Source organism: Rhinatrema bivittatum, chromosome 2 (assembly GCF_901001135.1).
Source record: "Rhinatrema bivittatum chromosome 2, aRhiBiv1.1, whole genome shotgun sequence".
Classification (NCBI taxonomy): Eukaryota; Metazoa; Chordata; class Amphibia; order Gymnophiona; family Rhinatrematidae; genus Rhinatrema; species Rhinatrema bivittatum.
The window spans coordinates 58,635,425-58,656,562 of NC_042616.1; the positions used below are offsets into that span (position 1 = coordinate 58,635,425).

The 21,138-nt window shown below is 45.5% G+C and overlaps 1 protein-coding gene and 1 non-coding gene across 2 annotated transcripts in view; both read right to left on the bottom strand.

The window, feature by feature from the left end:
• Positions 1 to 8,929: 8,929 nt before the first annotated feature.
• Positions 8,930 to 21,138, bottom strand: part of TBRG4 (transforming growth factor beta regulator 4) — a 50,156-nt gene continuing 37,947 nt past the window's right edge. Inside the window, 3 exon segments of the mRNA XM_029588227.1 lie at positions 8,930 to 9,358; positions 12,195 to 12,309; positions 20,643 to 20,754. Of these exon segments, the coding sequence (XP_029444087.1) occupies positions 9,257 to 9,358; positions 12,195 to 12,309; positions 20,643 to 20,754 (329 nt within the window). The 3' untranslated portion in view covers positions 8,930 to 9,256.
• Positions 13,564 to 13,700, bottom strand: LOC115086373. Its single transcript, XR_003855253.1, has one exon. It is a non-coding gene; the product is annotated as a small nucleolar RNA SNORA5 (small nucleolar RNA).

A 21,138-nucleotide genomic window follows, 5' to 3' on the forward strand; every position in this document is an offset into this window, starting at 1 on the left:
TAAAACCTAGAGAAAAGCACTGTGAAGAGGCTTGCACGGCAAGCCAATTAAAGCTCTTTGAAACAAATGAAGGTCTCACTGAGCAACCAACGACCTAAAAGGAGGTCGAAGACATTTACTCTTTCGGATAGTAGAAAGACTAGGGGGCATTCCATGAAGTTAGCATGTGGCACATTTAAAACTAATCGGAGAAAGTTCTTTTTCACTCAATGCACAGTTAAACTCTGGAATTTGTTGCCAGAGGATGTGGTTAGTGCAGTTAGTGTAGCTGTGTTTAAAAAAGGATTGGATAAGTTCTTGGAGGAGAAATCCATTACCTGCTATTAATTAAGGTGACTTAGAAAATAGCCACTGCTATTTCTAGCAACGGTAACATGGAACAGACTTAAGTTTTTGGGTACGTGCCAGGTTCTTATGGCCAGGATTGGCCACTGTTGGAAACAGGATGCTGGGCTTGATGGACCCTTGGTCTGACCCAGTATGGCTTGCTCTTATGTTATTACGCCCCCTCAGAGAAAAATGAGAAAAAAAAAATCTTCTGGGTGAAAAATGACAAAAACCCTGAACTTTGTCTCTAACAAAGGAGATAGCAGCCACTTGAAAAGTCAGAGAAATTTGGGATCAAGCTTAAATGCAACCCTCTCTGAAAGAAGGCCAAAATGTTGGAAGTATCCAATCGCATAGTAATACAGATCACTCCCCGCAGCATGCTTCAGCCACTAGACTCAAATATAAGAAAGCGAAATGGCACTCTTATGGGCCTTCAACAAGATAAGTGTTACGGAGAGAAAATATTCCTTCCTATGCAATCGCAACCTTTCAAGAACCAGGCCATAAGATAAATAGAGCTGGACCCTCCATGAGAATGAAACCCTGATTTAGGAGACCTCGATCTCCTAGGAATTAACCTGTAGTTGCATCAGATCTGCATGCCAAGGACAGCTTGACCAAGCTGGAGTCATTAGACTGAACTGCAAAAACTGTTTCACCATCTTTTTCAAGGTCCTTACTCTCAAAGCCAGGAAAGAAACATATACAACAGCTGACTTTCTAAGCATGGCTAGAGCAGAATGTCTGTCCTTTCTGAGTCATACTTCCAATGATAACTGAAGAAGCAAAGGGCCTTAGTATTCTTGCAAGTTGACATTCGGACTATTTGTGGAGATTCCCATGAATCCATTATCTTTGAAAAGTCTTCTGGCTGAGCTTCACTTTCTGGGAATCCACACATGGAACTACCCTGAACTGAAAGTGTTCTTCTGGATGCAAAAAAAAAATAAAAATGTTATTTGAAAAAAAAGGGATGAATTTATAATGATCTTCCCAGATGGGAATTTGGAAGTAAGCCTCGGAAAGATTTTGAGAAGAGAGAAACTTGCCCTGCCGCACCATCACCAACACAGACCGTAAGGCCTCCACACTAAAATGGAAAATGCAAAGACTGCTGTTTACCTTTCAAATCAAGGATGGGTCTGTAGGAACCATCCTTCTTTAGCACCACAAAAAAACAAACTAATTTCCAACCTTGCCCCTGCACTTCACACGGAAGTGGAATCGCTGATGCAAATGCAAAAGCTACTCAAGTCTCGTTTCACCCCTCCTGATGCATCAGGAACTGAAGTGGCAAGAACTAGGGTGCAACGGTGAAGATATGTGGGATCACTCCTGGTAAAATTGCTGAACACCTATATGCATACCCAAGGAAGAGAACCGACCAAACTTTATTGGGTGGAACAGCTGGATAAAGCGGAACCAGATGATTCACCTCTTCACGTTTTGGCTGCTTGAAAGGACAGATTCCTTCTTCTCAAACTGAACGATTGGGAAGGCAACCACTTTCCTGAGATTTTGCTTCCCCTAGGTCCTTTACCAGCTTGTTTAAAACCTCACCAAAGAAACAGTTTCCCACTTAAAAATAAGCTTAGATGGGCTTTGCAGGAACCATGGGCCACCCAGTGCTGTGGCCACAGTAGCCTTCATGCTGCAACCGATGAGGCTAAGGAACCAGAAGAGATCCCAATAAGGCCATATAAAGCATTCTCCAGGAAAGCAGCCCGAATCTCCAGCTGAACCATTTCCTGTCCTTCGTGGAGCTGATGTATCCAGCACAAGAGATTGAGCTTCTGTAATTAGACATCACAGATAGTGTTCTGCAATAGTAAAGATGTAGATGAAAAGAAATGTTTCACTAGACCCTAAATCTTTCAATCCTGGTGATCTTTGAGGGCTGTGCCCCCTATTACCAGAATAGTGTTGCAGACATCCACCAAAACCAGGGCATCCCCCGCAGCATCTGAAAAAGGCTGTGTCATTTAGTGGCAAAAGAACATAGCTTGTTGAAGCCTCCACACCTCTGAACTATTCTCCGAGGATTCCCACTCCATGAGGAGTATACTCTACACTTCTGAAGGAAGAGGAAAGGCTCTTAATGACCTATGGATTTCCTGCAGAAGAGAGTCCTATACTGAAACCTCCACATCTGAAAAAACTGAAGTCCTAAAGGACATGTCCACCTGAGATATAAGAGAAGTTTTTTGTGTCAAATAGGCAGAAGTCAGTCATTCTCAGTCTTTGATTGAACCTGTCTTTTTTCTAAGAGCTAACTACATCTACATTATCCTTCAGGTCGGAAAAAAAATGGGCTCTTCCCGCCTGCTCCACTGTGCATAATTAAGCTATTTCCAGCCCACATCCAGTAGCTGAAATGACCACTGCATAGCCCTGACCTGGGTGCCTGTGGGGGCTTGCCTTCACCAAGCCTCTTAAGGCTTGCTGTAAAATGCAAAGAAAAAAAATTCCAGGGAGAAATCCCCTAGAAAGAAAGGGGAGGGGCCTGGTATAGCTTCAGCACAGGTTTCCCTCACACAGGAGAACACTACATGCTCCTTCCCCCAAGGATGCAAGACATCTCAGCTTGGAAAGAGAAACAGATAGGAATGAGCTATGGGAAATATAAGAGTGACAGCTTTCCTGCCAAAGTTGCTGCCTCTCGAGGAGAAAATAAAAAACAGACTACTAGGCCAGACAATTGCTGCTGCACCTGGATCTGAGGGCCTGACCATAGGCACTGCTGAAATATTGCTGCTGCTGGATTCAGGATCCTTTGCAGGCTCCTTCGAAGAATCACTGCTGCTTCTGACACTGACTGGGCTCCATTTCAACACATTCAGAAGCTGTGCAGAAAAACTACAAGCTCGAAGACAAGGAAACTGATGGCTGGCAGGTGCATCAGATGCCGCTTGATATCCAAGGCACGCACAACTGATAATCTCATTCATCTCTAACCCTATCCAGTGTGAGCAGGGAAAATGTGTTTCAAATGAAATGATGATACCACTTTCAGTAAAAAGGAAGGTACAGTCCGAAGCTCTTTCGCCCCCAGATTTATTCGCAGAAAAGGCTCACAGCCTGTAGCTCATAAATATACCTTGCCAAACAGATCACTATCAGAAAAACAGTTTTCAAGGTCAGCAGTCACAAGGAAAGATCACATAATGGTTAAAAAGTAGGATTCGCCAAGAAACCCAATACCAGATTAAGGTCCCAAAGAGAAACCTGTACATGCAAGGGAGGACGTAGATGCTAGACTCCCTTCAAGAATCTGGACACATCTGGATGGGAAGACAAGGGCCTACCATTGATCCATCAGTGTTTAAGGCCAAGCCCTTAACCAAACCTTCCTGTAAAAATTCAAAAATTAGTGGAATCTCTACTTTAAGAGGGTGAGAACCTCTTACTCCACACCAGTCTTGAATCTCTCCAAACCCTAATATAAGCCAGGGAGGCAGAAAAGTTTCTAGAGTGAGGCAATTTAGAAGTCACCGCCAAAGAATAACCATGCTTCAGCAGCCAAGCCATCTGAAGGCCAAACTAAGACAAAACCAACCTAGATCATTGTGCACTATTGGCCCCGATGCAGCAGATCCTCCCTGACCAGCAGCCTGAGAGTACTGTCCACCAGGAGTCGCTGAAGATAGTCGTACCATGGTCTCTGTAGTCAATCCAGAGCCACCAGAAGCATAGTCTTGGTATGCCTTGCAATCTTCTGAATTACCCTGCTGATACTTGGCCAGGGCAGGAAAACATAACACCTGCTCCATAGCCACACCTAGTTGAGAACATCAAATTCCAGCACTCTCGGATCCATTCTGCAACTATAGAAGTGTGCCACCTTCATGTTATTGGAGCTCACCATTAAGTCCAAATACAGCCAACCCAATGAAACACTATAAGCTGAAAGGCATCATATGCCAGCTCCCACTCTCCTGGGTCCAAGACCTATCTGCTAAGGAAGTCAGCCCATAGATTGTCCTTCTTGACAATAGAAGTGAATATCTCCTGAAGATGTTGCTTTGTCCACACCATGAGAGCATCTATTTCCACTGAATTCTGATGGCTATTGGTTCCACCCTGATTAATTTATAATTTAGGCATCCATCGTGGCATCATCCAACACTCTCATTGCTCAACCTGCCAACTGCTTGGCAAACCGTAGGCATGCCAAGTTCCGAAGATTATCCGAAGATAATCTTCCTGTCAGTGAGCTCCCCAAACCTGGAGAATCACATCTGTCATGAGTACTAGCCAGTCCAGCAATTTTAGGAAAATCCCCTTTCTTAGAGGATCCGCTTGTAGCCACCACTGTAGTTGAGAGCAGACCTTTATCGGCAGGTAGAGCCAAATTGAATAGTCCTGAGACTGTGGGCTCCAACAAAACAGCAAAGCGTGCTGAAGAGAATGTATATTTTTTCATGTTATTTTTCATTTATTAAATTTATTAAATCACTTAACACAAATAAGACCTAAGCAATTTACAAATAAAAACATATATAAAAAATATAAAAAACATGGTATATGAGCTCTTGCCCATGGCACCACTTCCAGGGTCGCCATCAAACAGAGTACCCATAGATAGGAGCACACTGTCGGGCGTATTGTGTTCATCAACAAAAGCACCTGCACCATCAACTTCTGAATACAGCCCTCAGGCAGGAAAACCCTGCCCTGCTTCGTGTCAAACTGAACACCAATATACTCTAGGGACTGGGATGGCTGAAGACTGCTCTTGGTCAGGGTCACCACCCAACCCAGTTCCTGCAACAAGAAGTTGAGAGGAATCCCAATCTCTTTCAACTCTGCCGCCACCACCACCACCACAACCTTGGAAAATGTTCTGGTCGCGGTGGCCAGACCAAAAGGCAGCGCTTGAAATGGATGATGACATCTCAAATCACGAATCGCAGAAAATGGTATTCTAGCCAGATGGGAATATGCAGGTATGCCTTGGACAGATCCAAGGATGTCCAAAACTCCCCTGACTGCACGGCATTCTCACTAAGCACAAGGTTTTCATGTGAAAATGAGTCACCTGCAAATGATGGTTGATCCCTTTGAGATCCAGGATGGAACAAAAGAACCCTCCTTCTTGGGCACAACAAAATTAATGGATTATCGGCCCATATTTTCTTGAGATGTGGGCATTGGATCCACAGCCCTCAGACTGAGGAGCCTTGACAATGTACACTCTACTGCTTGCCTCTTCTGCGGGGAGTGGCAGGGAGATACCATGAACTCGTCTTGAGGAATACTGTGAAACTCCAGCACATATCCATCTTATATCACTTAAAGGACTCACTGATTTGATGCGATTTCAACCCACCTCTGATAAGAGCGAGGTGACTCCCTATTCTCCAGGTCCCGAGGGTAGGTCAGCAAATCTTCATTGGGAAGCTCGGGGGGTTTGACTACCTGAGTCTGCTCTCTGGAAGGGCTGTCTGTCTTAGACAACAGGACTCAGACCTACCAAAATGTCGAGTCCTCTGAAAGGCCGCTCCTCTGTAGGGTCAAAAATGCTTGGATCCCCTAGCACAATCTCTCATGCTAAAGGAAAGTGGTGTCTGCTTCTTATTCTCCAGCAACCGAGGAACCAGAGACTCGCCCCATTTATTGGCCATTTTCTCCAACCTGTTCCCAAACAAGAGCAAGCCTTAACAGAAACGTGGGGGCAACCTGCACGGAGCAGCAGTAACTACCTTGGAAGCTTGCTGGGCCAACTAGATGAAACATTTTAGTCTTTTTCTGCCATCATTACTATGTTACTATATAAAGAGCTACTTTGTAAGATTAGCCTTGGAGATCATATCAGCCAATTTCTCAGCCATAACTGATGTCTGGCCACTATTATCAAAGCCACTCCTCTGACCTTGGTGCAGACCAAATCGTAGTCCGCATCTGCCAAAAAGGCGGCTGCTGGCTCCATCACTGCCCTGGAATTCACCCCAGATTCATCGACCTCCTAAGAGAGAAGCAAACAGGAGCGAGCCACCAGGGAACAAGAAGCTGTCTGAAAAGTTATTGCCACTGCTTCAAATGTTTAAGGATTACTTCAATCTTTCTATTGTGTGCATCTTTCAAAGCTGCTCCTCCCTCCACGGGGATAGTCGTCTACTTGGGTACTGCACACACAAGCGCGTCCACTTTTGGAAAACGCAACCGCTCTCTAGCCACTGGCTCCAGAGGGTATATACCTTCCAAGACTCATCCCCCTTTGAAATTAGCCTCAGAGGTGCCCCACTCAAGATCAATCAATTCTTGAATGGCCTCCCTAACATGGAAAAACCAAGAGGCTTTACGCAAAGAAATAAAAATGGGATTTTTCTTTGGCCCACAAATGGATTCAGTCCCGGGACTCCCAGCATCTTTAATGCCTGTGAAATCAGAACCGATAACTCATTTCTATGAAAGAACCGCAACATAGTCCTCCAGCCTTGGAGGAATTTCCCCATCCACTAGGGAGTAAGGATCGGCTTCATCATACATGCCATCTGGGTCCCTTTCGGGAAGACCGGCCGCCAATCTAGGTGCACTTCGATGCTTAACCGCAGCACCAGGCGTGCGGGAGGACACCACTTATGACTCTGACCAGGCAAGATTACTTGGGGCCAAGGACTGCGCCTGAAGAAAGGATTGCAATCCTTGAAATAATTTCACCCAAAAAAAGGCAGAAGAATCCATGCCAAACATAGGAGGCACCTGTCCTGTGGCCACTGAACTACCGGCCCATGCTGACAAACCAGTTAAGGGAGTTCCAAGGCCAGGCGTCCCTTCTGACATGTCCTTACCCAAGCCCTGATGAGGCTGGGAAGAACCGGGCTTAGCAAAATCAGAGGAAGTAAATTCTCCCTGACCCTCCAAGCAGCGCTAGCACAAGTTAGAGGGGAGGCCAGGCTGAGATGCCCAAATATGACAACCCGCACAGAGGGTTAGGTGCTTAGGTTTTTTAGCTATAGGTACCATCAGTCTGTCAGTATGTTTAAGAGGCGACTGAAAAATGTGCGTCCAGTTGAATTTGCGCTGTAAAAAATAGACATCCAAAATTGAAGTGTATAACCTTATGACTTGATGAGTGCCCAAAAACAGAGCGCTCTCAATGGCGCTCAGATTGAGCATACAGAAAAGAACATGCCTAAATTAGACGTCACTACCAACTGGACGCCCAAACAGGCATCCAACTAAGCGCCCAAAAACTGGACACACAGCTGGATGCACTCACACGAACTGACTGTCCCACCGCGGCCTACCACGCAGTGCACCCTGCTACTGACTCTCATGAGGGGGCTTTGGCTGGTGGTGGAGCTGCGCCTCAGTACTGGGTCCCTTTCAGATGTTTCAACAGTTAAGTCCATGCCGGCTGAAAAAACAGCTATCGGACCAAGACATTCATCTGAGGAACCAGGAATTCTCAACTAGGGGAGGGACCACTTGATATTTTTGCAGGAGAGCGGGGCAAATTAAATTTCCTTTCTCCTTCTAAAACCTGAAGCAATCCCCAGTAGGGAGATGCAAGTCCACCATCTGCTGCAGACGGAGAATACTGGAAAGCTGATGTCACTGCACACACACACTGTAGATGGAGCAAAGCTGACATCATATCTGCTGGTAGAGGTGCATAATCCACTGGTTCTGGATTCCTCTGTCTGGATGCTAAGTCTTAATTAGCATTATTGCTCACAACTTTCAAGCTTAGGCTAATTCAAACCTTTTTTTGTGTCTTTTTTTTTATGCTTTGCAGTGTCAATATCACCCCTTCCCTTTCTGTTCCCTGCAATACAGGAGACGTGGGGGGGAGGGGGAACAAGAGAGGTGGGGCTGGATTAGAGAGCAGAGTGGCTGTTTGTTTCTCTGTGTGCTTCAGGCTCAGCTCCTCTTCTTCTCTTCCATGCAGGCTGCCTGGAGGGGACGGACTGGAGCAGAATAATCCTGCTGCTCTGCCTCTTAAGCCTGAAAAGAAGTGCTTTCCACCTGATTCCCCCATAAATTAAGCCCTGGCTTTTATAAATATTACATCTGAACGATGATTTTTATAAGCATTGAGAGAAAAATAACTTATTGGGCTGCTATCTGTGAGAAACGGCAGTATTCCCTGTAATGCCTTGGATAACTAACAACAGATTAACACTGTTCCTTCTTTGCATGTGATATGATGCCCTACTTAAAAATATATTTAAGTGAAATATTTTTCCCCCCATTATTTTTGCTTTAGGTTTGTTTTTTTTTTTTGTTTCTTGTTTTTCATTATTTTCTGGGGGACTCCCCTAGCCAGCAAGATTTTCAAGATATCCGCACTGAACATTCAGTAGCTAAATGGAGCAAGAGATTTGAGGAGTATCACAGGAGTGCCACACAAGATTGATCGTGGTAGTAGCTGGCCTCGACCCACTCAAGCCCTAGACCCACACCACTTCTTATCCACCCTAGGAAGAGACTCCTGCGCCATTGTACAAGTTTCACAAGGCAGACCTGTCTGCTGGGTGGCTCACTACAGATGACTGCTAGCCAAACAAGACTGTGAACCAAACTTTCCATTCAACAAAAGTAAGTACAACCAGGCCCTCTATACGGAAGTGCAATACTCATCTGGACCACTAAATCACAGAAATAAAGCCTTTAATTATTTGCATTTGGTTTCTTACGTTGTCAATCCTGCTGGGCTAAAAATAAAGAAGTGGCTGAGCATATGCCACAGGTGGAAACACAACGCAGACTTTAAATTAAAATGCCTTGCTGCAGGGTGCACAGCTCATGTAGTCTCTAAGGAGCAAGTTCATTTGTACAGCAATCCCCCTTTCCAAATACATATATATATATATATATATACACGTTTCTTCCTCCTCAGTTGCTCAAGTCGCAGCTTTATTCTCTTGTCACACATCTGATCTGTCTGCACTCCTCTCCAATATGCAGCACTGGCGGTTTTTCACTTAGCCATTTCCTCAGCCACTGCTTTGCCCATCTTGTCCTTCAGGAAGGCAGCCTTCTGCCACTCAGACTTCAAATCTAGCCACTCATAGTAGGGCACCTGCAACAGAAGAGAAAATAAAGGACTGAAGCCACCAGATCTGGCTGCTCTGTAGCACCTGAGCTCCAGGTGGGTCTTTCCCCCGTCCCCCCCCCCCCCTGCAACTTCTCCAACATCCCAGGGCTTTCCTTCACTCAGTCCAATCTCCTCCCTCAGTGCTGGGGAGCAGGGACAGCTGCTCTGACATTAGGCACCGTGATGCTACTCCAGCTGCCTTCTGTGTGCTGTAGCAATTCACTCTGGGCAAGGTCTATTTTAGTGTTGTTTCAAGACGCTTAAAGGAATGGTGAAAAAACAAACATTTGCTGAACTGCCCCTGTCAAACTGTGAGCAATTGTGGACGAAATTACTTTTTCCCTTGTCAAACTGAAGGCAGTTGGGCAACAAATCTGCAGTGAATATGAAAAAAAAAAAAATGCGGCTTTTTCCAATACAAACTGTAAAAACCTTTGGAAGTCTCATTTCTCTGTGGTTCTTTTTAGAGATTTTACTTTGAGTTCAAGATACCTCTTTATAGACAACCTGATGTCTTACTCCTAGCATGGGGGGGGGGGGGGGGGGTTTCCACCGTATTCTTCTTCCCAAGTCTTTGCTGCTGCCCCCTCCCCTGACAATGAGTCTGGGTGACCGAAACGCTGGAGGGGAACCTCCTGCAAGCCATCACCTGTCCCCTCCCTCCCCAAGCCTGAATGCACCGACCTCCACAGCCTCCTCCCCAAGGCCTACCTGGCTCCCATGAACAAGAGATCTGAAACCTAGCATGCAACATGTGGCCACACTTTTTAAGGATCAAAGGAAAATGTCATTTTTCCTTATAAAACTTAAGTTTAACCCCTCATGGATTTTGTGAGCAGCTATTTTCCTTTATTTTCTTGTCTTTTTGCATCTGCTCGCTCCTCACACCCTCCTCATGCAGCCTCTTTTCCTTCCTTGCCTTTCACTTTTCTCTTCCCCCTTTCCTTCTTCCAGCCTGTCTCTCCCTGGCCTCCCACTTCAGCCCCTCCCTCCACTTTCATTTTGCTCAGTGAAGCTAGATGGCAGTGGCTCCTCTCAGCCCTAAACAAGTGTAGCTATACCCTCATCATATATTCCTAGGTCTACTGAGGAAAACCTGGCCTTGACAGACTCATGCAAAACTCCCAATCACAAAAGTGTATTTTCTTTGGTTTACATTTCAACATTGCGGTGTACTGTATACAGTTTGAAATAATGCACTGCCGCCCTTCAGTGTATCTGTTTAGCTGAACAAATGTGCAGGGATGAGAGACAGCAAAGGAAAGTTAGATATCCCCTCTGCTCTACATCCACTACTCTACTCTATTAAATACTAGGGATGTGAATCGGAACCGGAATCGGTTCTGATTCCGGTTCCGATTCACATCGTGTTTTTTTTTCGTCCGGCCCGATCGCGGTTTTGTTTATCGGCTGCGCCCGAGCCGATAAACAAAAAACCCACCCCGAACCTTTAAAACTAATCCCTTAGCTTCCCCCACCCTCCCGACCCCCCCCACCAAAACTTTTTACAGGTACCTGGTGGTCCACAGTGGGGGTCCTGGGAGCGATCTCCCGCTCTCGGGCCGTCGGCTGCCACTAATAAAAATGGCGCCGACGGCCTTTGCCCTTACCATGTGACAGGGTATCCGTGCCATTGGCCGGCCCCTGTCACATGGTAGGAGCACTTGATGGCCCACGCCATTTTTAAAGATGGCGCCGGCCATCCAGTGCTCCCTCCATGTGACAGGGGCCGGCCAATGGCACGGATACCCTGTCACATGGTAAGGGCAAAGGGCCATCGGCGCCATTTTGATTAGTGGCAGCCGACGGCCCGACAGCGGGAGATTGCTCCCGGGACCCCCACTGGACCACCAGGTACCTGTAAAACGTTTTTGGCAGGGGGCGGGCGGGTGGGGGAAGCTAAGGGATTAGTTTTAAAGGGTCGGGGTAGGTTTAGGGGTTATTTTTGTGTGCCGTTTTTCCCGCCCTCCCCCAAAATGATAAGAGAACCCCCACGAACAATTTCGTGGGGTTTTTCCTATCGTTTTGGGGGAGCCCCCGATTTCTGACGATTTTGAAAATATTGTACGATATTTTCAATCGTCCGAAGCCTGATTCACATCTCTATTAAATACAGAGCTGAGAGTTTCTCACTCATCACTGCTATTTTTGATGGGTGGGGGGATCCTGCCTTGCCTGTTCTCTCTGCACCACCGTTTCCGCCTGTGTGAAATGGCTGGGAGATAGAGGGATGCAATTACATCATGGGCTGGGATATGAATTGTCCCCACTACTCTGAGGGGTTCTTCTGCAAATTATTTTCTAAACGCCAGCTCCCATGCCCCCCCCCCTCCACTCTCCCTCAAAAAAAAACAAACAAAAAAAAAACCACAACTGGTGATTCACACAGGCAGAAAACAGTGGTGCAGAGAGGACTAGCAAGGCAGGATTCCCCACCCATCAAAAAATAGCACTGATGTGTGAGGAACTTTGCAAAACACCCCCCCCCCCCCCAGGATCCAGAAGCACATGTACAAAAGAAAGACATGTGCACAAAGCCCCGTTTCCTCCTCACGGTGTTAATAAATGTACGCAGAGCTCCCTGGATTTGGTGTTTTTTGTGCCTCTTGATCCTGAAGGTGCAACAACGTCTCGGAGCCATGCCCTGGACCCATCCACTTAGCTCCCATAAACACCAGCTCCTTTTGAGCTTCCATAGCTACACTTGTTTTTCATGTTGCAAACATTCTGCAAGAAAAATAAATTAACTGGCTACAGCCCTGCTGAGTTCCAGCCTCCGAGTCTCAAATCTCCCGTCCCCCAGGTTACATGGGGTACTCACATCCACAATCAGGAAGCCAGCTGCTTGAAAGTGTCGCCGGGCCAGGGCAAACCGCCCCAGCAGGTCCTTGCTTCTGGTACTGTAGTTTGGGAAGGCCCAGCTCAGGAAAGCTAGTCTGTCATAGGGGAAGGATTTAAAAAAAACAACAACAAACTGCAGTGAACTAAGCAGGGAAACAGCTATAGAAGAGAAGAGATTATAGTGGTGCTCGGAAAATGAACAATTCCTATTGTGCCGGGTTTCTCAAAGTAGTCACGCATGGTCCAATAGTCTAAGAAGGCAGAATTGTGTTGGCTCTCTGTTCCCCTATCCCTCCAGCCAATTCCACATAGCTTGTTATTACAGGACTGTCACCTCACACCAGGCCAACTGAATAAGCTGATCAGTCCTTTTTTCTTGCTCCACTGCATGCATCAATTTGTAGTTTTTATACCAAAATCAGAACTACAAATCCATGCATACAAAGGGGTAAAACCCTGAGTGATTCAGCCTGTTTGATTGACACATCACAAAACTTCAAGGAGGAATAAGGAACCCAATCACAACTATCTGGGTGCAAGTATGGCAAGGGTTCTGGACTCCAGGTGCTGATCACAAACAGCAGCTTTCCTGCAATAATGAAGCTCAGAAGGACTTTACTCTGTGTGCAGTACAGGTATTCCCCCTGAAACCCCATCTGCACCATCACTCAATGCTGAATAAAATCTGCTTCCACTGCTGTACGATGATGGAATTCTGGTAGTTACCGCATACATAAAATATGCCATCTACCCATCTCATACATTGGTGCAAAGGTTCAGGTTCAGCACACTGACAGGATCAGAAAGCATTCTGGGTATTCGCATGCAAGCAAGCAAGCAAATATAGGACCTTAGCCAGTTTCCTGTACCTACTCCTAGAAACTTGTGAAGCATATGAAATAAAAATAAGATGTGGCTTAGAAATCAGACAAGCAACCAGAAGACAGATGGCCCAAATATTCTGTCTCCTACCTCAGCTGTCAGCTATACGACAGTGCCTCAGTGTGCACTCATTAGGAGGTGATACACCACGCCAGGAAATTATTGCACTGGGCCAATCAGCAGCCAGCATCACATACTAAGTGCCCGTTGAGAAAGACCTCTTGGCTTATGGAATCTACCCAGTTGCCTCAGTCAACTGTGTCACTGCAGGAACTATCTGATCTCCAGTCATCTCCCTCCCTTGCCATTGATCTCTACCCGTCCCAGGCAAGCTTGAATTCTGCTACTCTCTATGACTTGGTAGTCATAGAATGGGCAAGGAATCAGCTTTCGAGGTCTCTGTAGTGATAACAACCCTTATCCCCTATTCAGCAGCACACTTCTGACATAACCTATACTAACAGCCCAGTTGTCTGTAGCACTTGTTTATCCCCGGTGTCCATCGACAGTGACACGGGGCCCATGAGCTACAGGGTTTTCTGTGGCAGCCATCTGGGCCAGTACACACCATGAAGGAGGAGGTACTGAATTTGACAAGGCTGCAGAGCACATCTGGGAGGCTCCAGAGATGGTGGAATGAGTTTGCAGCACTAGAAATGGTAGGACAGGCACGGGGTAAATCAGGGGAGTCTTCTGAAGACAGTGGCATAGGGTTTGGAGATCATCAGATGACTAGAGACACCCTTTAAAAAGCCCCTTTTCCTGGATCATGAAAATTATAACCATGTCCAGCCTGTCAGAGGTAAACAAGCCTCGCAGGACACGGAATTTAATGAGAAAAAAATAAAGCCTGGAAAATATTTATGGCCCTCATAGTGTTCCTCAAACTTCACCCTCTCTTGTTAAAATGAAATGGATGGAGGTAACCTTACACAAGGAAAGCAAGTTTGTTTATCATAAACTATGTTTGCTGTAGAATGCAGAATGAATTAGCCATTACAAAGAGCTGACATCATCCGGTAGCACTGAATAGATTAGTCTCTCTAAACTAGTAAAACTTTGTGCTCAACAGAGCATGCGCAGAAGTTCCTGCTGGGACGTTGCCGTGCAAGTCTCCTCAGTCCATATCAGAGCTAATCTAGCTATGTAGTCCATTCTCCAGTGAGGTGGCTGGTTATTCCATGGCTAATTCATCCTGCTATCTATGGAAAACACCATTTAAAGTAAGCAAACTTGCTTTTTCCATCAATAAGCAGGCTGAATAAGTAATTACATGTGGGGAGTCCCAAACTAAAAGTTGCAGCGGAACGTTTATTTAGTAAGCAATTCAGCCCTCACTGTGAAAAGTGGATTACTGCAAGACCAGACTTTGCAAAACTGCTAACTCAAATTTACTTTCAGTCTTTGAGATGTTATCAAGAGAGTAGTGTGACAAAAAGGTGTGCAGGGAAGACCAAGTTGCAGCTTTGCAGATCTCTTTAATAGATATTGAAGATGCACCACAGCATGGCTCTCACTTGGCCTTTCATAGAGCTTGCGATTTGCAGCCCTGCTAAGGTGTAGCAGTGATGCACACATTCAGCCAGCTAGTTAGACAAGGTACGCTTGGAAACTGCTATTCCTAGTCGGTTGAGATCATATGAGATGAAAAATTGGGAGGTTTGCTGATGCTGCAGAGTTTGTTTCTTGTAATATGCTAAGGCTCTTTTGCAGTCCAGAGTATGCAAGGCTTTTTCACCCTCATGTGCATGGGGCCTAGGAAAGAAGGTAGGTAATACAATGGATTGATTGATATGAAAAAAGACAAGACAATCTTTGGGAGAAATTTCGGGTGAGTATGGAGAACCACCCTCTTGAGAAAGAGCTGCAAGTACGAAGGACAGTGCACGAGAGCCTGGTGTTTGTTGACTCTTCTAGCTGAAGTCACTGCAATGAGGAACACAGGATTCCATGTGAAGTTGACTCCAATAGTTAAAAAAAAAAAAAAAAAAAGAGGGCGGCTTCATTTGTTGGGAAAGGACCACATTCAGGTCCCATGGAACTGGTGGCTTTTGTACCAGGTTTGACATTCCATAGGCCTTTCATGAAGCGAGATATCAGATGTAGAGATTGGTTTGCTATCTACTATAGCGCAGAGGTGCACCTGTACAGATGAGGTGGTGAGGCCCAAGCCAGAAAAGTGGAGCAAGTATTTCAGGAGACGCTTAGGATCATAGGAAAATGGGTTTAAAGCATTTTGCTGACACCATTTGGAGTACTTGTGCCATCTGAAGGCATAATTCCTTCCGGTGGACGGTTTCCTAGAGGAGACAAATATATCCACAATTTCTGTAAGAGAAGATCCTCGATCACAGAGCGCTCAACATCCAAGCTGTGAGGTTAAAGCCTGAAAGGCTGAGATGGTACAATGTCCTGTCTTCCTGTGTCAACAGCACAGGGTCTGTTCCCAGATGTATCAGAGGACTGCTTTGAAGTTATATGAGATGTGCATAACAGATCTGCCTGGGTCACACTGGGGCTATGTGAATCAGACTAGCATGGTCCTGCAAAACTTTCTGCACTGTTCTGGCAGTAAGCAGTAATAGTGGAAAAGCTTACATGAGGCTTTGTCCCCCAGTCGAGAAGGAAAGAGTCTTAAGCCAACCTGCGATCACATGGCAAAAATGAGCAAAAGTGATTTAGTTTTGTATTCTGTTGTGAGGCAAACAGGTCTACTAATGGTAGACTCCAAAAGCTGAAGAGTTTATCGACTACTGATTGCTGTAGAGACCACCTGTGTAGTTGAAAAACCCTGCTGAGTTGATCCACCAGCATGTTGGACATGCCCGGCAAATCAGTGGCCTGAAAAGCAGCTTGACTGGTCTCCGCCCAATGCCAGATTTTTAGGGCCTCCTGACAAGAGGCCATGATCCTGTTCCTCCTTTGCTTGCTGACGATAAACATGGCAACCTGGTTGCCTGTTTGAATCAGGATGATGTGCAAAGGTTAATAAAGCGTATTTGATTACTCTCAACTCTAGAAGGCTGACCTGATAGTGGCTTGCTTTAAAAGTCCAAAGGCCCTGTGTTCGAAGAGCTCTGGCATGTGCTCCCCAGCCTCTGGTGGAAGCATCTTTCATAAGAGCGACTTCATAGGAGAGTGAAGGAAGAGGGGCTCCTTCTCTAAGAACTTGTGGGTGTAACCACCACTGCAACTCATTTCATAATCATCATTATTTGCACTGGAGATGACAGAGGTTGAGTTAGTTAATCCAGCTGGGAACATAGATCCCACTGGAGGTAGCAGATGTGAAGACAGCTCAGCAGAACCATATGGATGGCCCCTGCCAAAATGTCAAAGAACCATTCCGAGCCGCCTTGCAAGATAAGTGAGAAGAGAGCAGGATGTGGATAGACGATACCATGGTGTTCACTCAGTGGGGAAGCAGGAATGCTCTTTCCTGTATTGAATTTATGCAAGCCCCAATGAGTTTGAGACTGAGTGGACTCCTTGATTGATTTTCAAAGCTGATCACAAAAACTAAGTGCTGTAGCACAGCTATGGTTAAGCTCAGAGAACGTAGCACTTTGTCCTAGGAGTTCGCTGTGCTGAGCCAATTGTCCAGGTATGGGAAGCCTATTCTCTGGTGACCAAGATGAGCCGCCCTTACTGTGAGGCATTTTGTGAAGACCTCAGGGTAGACAAGAGGCCAAATGGGAATACTTTGCACTGGCAGTGGGAAGACTCCACCAGGAAGCAGATGTAGCGCCAATGCAAAGAGTGGATGGGTGTGTGAACATATGCATCCTTCAGATCCAAGGCACACATCCATTTGTCCTTTTCTATATAAAAGATAGGATTGTGCTGCAGGAGTTCATTTAGAATTTCTCTTGGAGTATATGTTTGTTCTGGCATCTCAAGTCAAGAATGGGCCACACTGCCCTTGTTTTCTTGGGGATAAGGAAGTATCATGAACAGAATCCCAGGGCATAGTAACATAGTGAATGATGGCAGATAAAGAGCGGAATAGTCCATCTAGTTGGTCCAGCAAATTTTTATTTATTTATTTATTTATTTTAAGGATAGTAGCAACTGCTGCTCCGAGCAGGCTACCCCCAAGCCTTCTGAAAGGGTAGAAACAACTGTTGCTCTGTGAAGGTTACCCCCAAGGCCCAAATTGTACTTCTCCAAAAAACCCAGTTTGGAACATGATAAAATTTAAAACAGATTGGGTTGGCCAATGCTAATTCTCTTCCTATAATCAAAGAAAATGGGGTGTTATATTGTTTCATAAAAACTTTCCTTTTATTGTTGGATGATTACAAATCCTAATGGTAGATTTATGTTAATGAGTGGATCAATATCTGAAAAAATATCTTTAATCTTTACATAGTAATACAGTAAAAAATGGCAGAAAAAGACCCAGGTGATCCATCCAGTCTGCTCAGCAAATTATTTATTCTTATTAGCACAGAAACTGCTGCTCCTAATGTTTATAATCATAGTTTTTTCACACTTAGGGGCCGATGAAATATCGGCACACGAAAAATGGGCGCTCATGATTGAGCGCCCGCTTTCCTAACACGCGCCCAGCCACCTCTCCTGGGCGCACGATATGACAGGATAATGAGCTGCCGCGTAAAAAAGGAGGAGGAGCTAGGGGACACAGTATGTCTCTAGCATCTCCTCTGCATCTGGCACCTAGGAGACGTGGCTGTCAGTATGGGTTAAGAAAATGGACGCTCAATACAAGTGTACGTTTTCTCTGGCTGCCAGCACAAAAACACACACAAATACATGACCTGGACCGTGTATATTGTGCATCCAGAATTTTATTTTTTGCGCGATGCTGCTCTCTGTGTTCCTCTTATTTTTTTTATCATGTCAATACTAATAGGAGGAACCACAGAAAACACGATTTTGGGTTTTTTTTTGGTAGATCCCTTGACCACGGCAAACCTTAACGCCAACTCCTGGGCTGGCATTAAATTTGCTGTGTTACAATGGGCCCATTGGCGGTGTGGAAGGTTTTTTTTAAAATCGATCAGTAATAGTTAATAGCCTCATCTATTCGAAATTTACATGTGATGAGCGCTATTAGCTACATGCTAGTTTGGTCGTTTTGGACATGCTAATCCCAGTACTGCATCAGTGTCCAAAATGTGTATCCAGCCACACGTTTAGCAGTACACTGACCTAAATACCTGATATTGCATCGACCTGTTAGTCTCATTGGTCATTCAGTTTCCAAATCAAGTTATCTTGAGATTGAGATGGCAGAACTGCTTCTATAGCTCATTACTGAAAAAAAGTGATTGGACTTCCAGTTGAAGCTGCAGTAAATGAGATGGATCTAGATGGAGCGAACAATGCTGGAGGGATGGAGACTGGGAAAAATGCAACCAGTATCCAGACTGTTCAATCTGAAGGACCCAGGGGTCTTTCCTGATCTGATGCCATTCCTCCACAAAATGTTGGATTCTTCCCCCTGGGAGAGTTGGAAATGGATTGTTCGGAGTGATCAAAAACTAGGCCCTGGTTTGGGTTGGGCCTATTGTGTAAGTTTCTGTTGCCAGTGTTCTCTTTGACAAGACTTGACTGGAAGTGGCTGCTGACTTTGGGTTGGAAGGGGCTGTAGACAGTATTGATGAAAAGATCAGCAAGGCCTCTTGTGGAAGTATGGTCGCTTATATGGATAAAAGTGATGTCATGCTGTGAAGGGCTGTTCATGATTTGTCAAGAGCAACTGCACTGTTACATGCTGGTCCTTAATTTGGGCAACTGTACAGTGCAATAACCATTTTTTCCCATAAACTCAGAACAGGTCAAATCCTCTGGTGGTGAGATATGGTCAAAAAATCTGGAAGAGGATTGGAGGGTGTGGCGGTAGTCTTCAAACAAGCCTAAAGGCATAAGGTCACTTACCCAGGACTCCAATGATAAAGAGGGCAAACCGGGAAAGGCTTCATCGCCTGGTCTAACACCTGCTCACATCCACTGCAATAGACTGAAGAATCCGAGCAAGGATTCTGATAAATGCCTCCCACAGGGTTATCAAAACTCCAGTCTGTGGTACTGCGGTAGTGAGAGTAGAGAGGAGATGCCAAAACATTCATTCCAACTCCTTGGTCAGAAAGGTAAAGAAATGCTGCACCAAGTCTGATTTGTCAAGCGACTGATGTATCCTCTGGCCTGGTGTAACATCATTTTCTGAAACCAGGAAAGACTCCTGCATGAGAACAGGCAGTCTATTGGAAGTGTGTGGTACTATAGAGGTCATTGGGTCCGCATTCTCCAGGCAAAGTCCCTCCACCACTATCTAGGCAGGGGAAGTGCCCTGGTTATTGGCAGTGGCAACCCAATCCCTTCTATACAGTGCATACTAGATCGGCTGGAGAGCTGTGTTGGCAAAATAACTTGATAAAACGAAGACCTAAGTAGATACATTGATGGCTTTGATAGGGTAGAATGGTTTGGACATCTTAGATGCTTTGGCAGGTTTTTGATGGGACTTTGGAGACATGCGTTCAGGAGTCCAGCACAGGCAGACAATATTGTGTCAGTTGCATTGGAGCTGAGCTGTGGGTTCTTGCACTGTGCACCATGGGATTGGAGGCCTCAGACTTGATTGGTGTCAAGAGCAGTGAGCACCTCTGTGTGCCCTGCGTCTAGTGCCTTGATGCACCATTGGCATCGCTGGAAGTTGCGTTGGGTAAGTTGATGCACAATGAGTCTCCAACAATGGCCGCATCAATGGCGCCGGTGCTTATGCACCGTGCTTAGAATGCTTATATTTCTTCAACACAGACTGCTTTGTCATCTATGCAGTGCGGCTGGTGGAACTTGATGCTGTGGCTTTGGCCTGTGAGGAAGGGGAGTTTTTGATAAGCTCCTGTTCAACTCATTTCCTAGCGAGGCAGACGAGGTTGCAATGCAGGACAAGGACCTATTGGGACTCCAGAGAGATTTAAGCAGTTCCTAGATTCTAAAAGCCCTGGACCTCTACAAGCACAAGGACATCTGTCCACAGGCATAGCAGTTCTTCTGGTCATGATATGGTCTGAGGCATCGAAAACAATTCGTGGCCTTTGGTAAGGAACATAATGTTCCCACAGATACAGCTCTTTGAACCACTCACTGTGCTTGATTTCTTCTTCTGCATGGACATAGTAGAAGAGAGAGGGCCACAGTTAATCGCCATAATTTTTTGTTTTGCTTTAAGAAGCACTGAAAAATGCTGTTTGGGGTTGCAAAGACACAAAGGCAACTTAAGAAGAAATGTAAGTTTAAAAAAAAAAAATATATATATATCTTAAATAAAGAAGTTTTTAGGAAGAGACAGATCGTGTCTATGCTGTGTTCAGACAAAAAAAAAAAGACTGAGGAGACTCACGAGGCAACTCCCGCACATGTGCAGTAGAGCTCAAAGCTCTATAACTTGAAGAGAAGACCATTTGGTGCTGCCCGATGTTACTCACACGTAACTGATAATTCAGCCTGCTTATCGATGGAAAAAACAATACAAGCAGGGTGTTATTTCCTCCCGTAGAACATGAGAGCCCCTTACCTATGTGCTCCTTCTGGCAGAGGTTGGGTCCCCTGGAACTGCAAGACATGTGGCGCCAGCATCTCATTTAAAGGCAGGGGTTTGTTCTCAGAGTTCAGCACCATCTCACCATCTTAAAAGGGAAGGGCAGTAAATAAATACTCAGGCTATGACCCAAGACCACGCCCTCTTCATCATATTAAAAGGGAAGAGCCTTCCTCATGCTTTTGAAGGAAAAAGCAACAAATAAATACTGAGGTTGCAATCCAAGACACCGCCCTCTTAAAGTGAAGGGCAGCAAACAAATACAGAGGCTGAAACCAGAGAGCCTGCTCGCTCCATGCTAAGATCTGCCTCGCCTCCAAAATGTGTGCCCTCACATTCCTCTTTAGAGAAAATGCAAAGGAGCGCACTGTGCAAGGTGAAAGATCACTGGAATGCTTTCAACGAGGAAGAAAATGGTCAAATGCACTGTAGTGATATTTTAACTCAGGGGTGCTTGGAGCCCCTCCCCCCA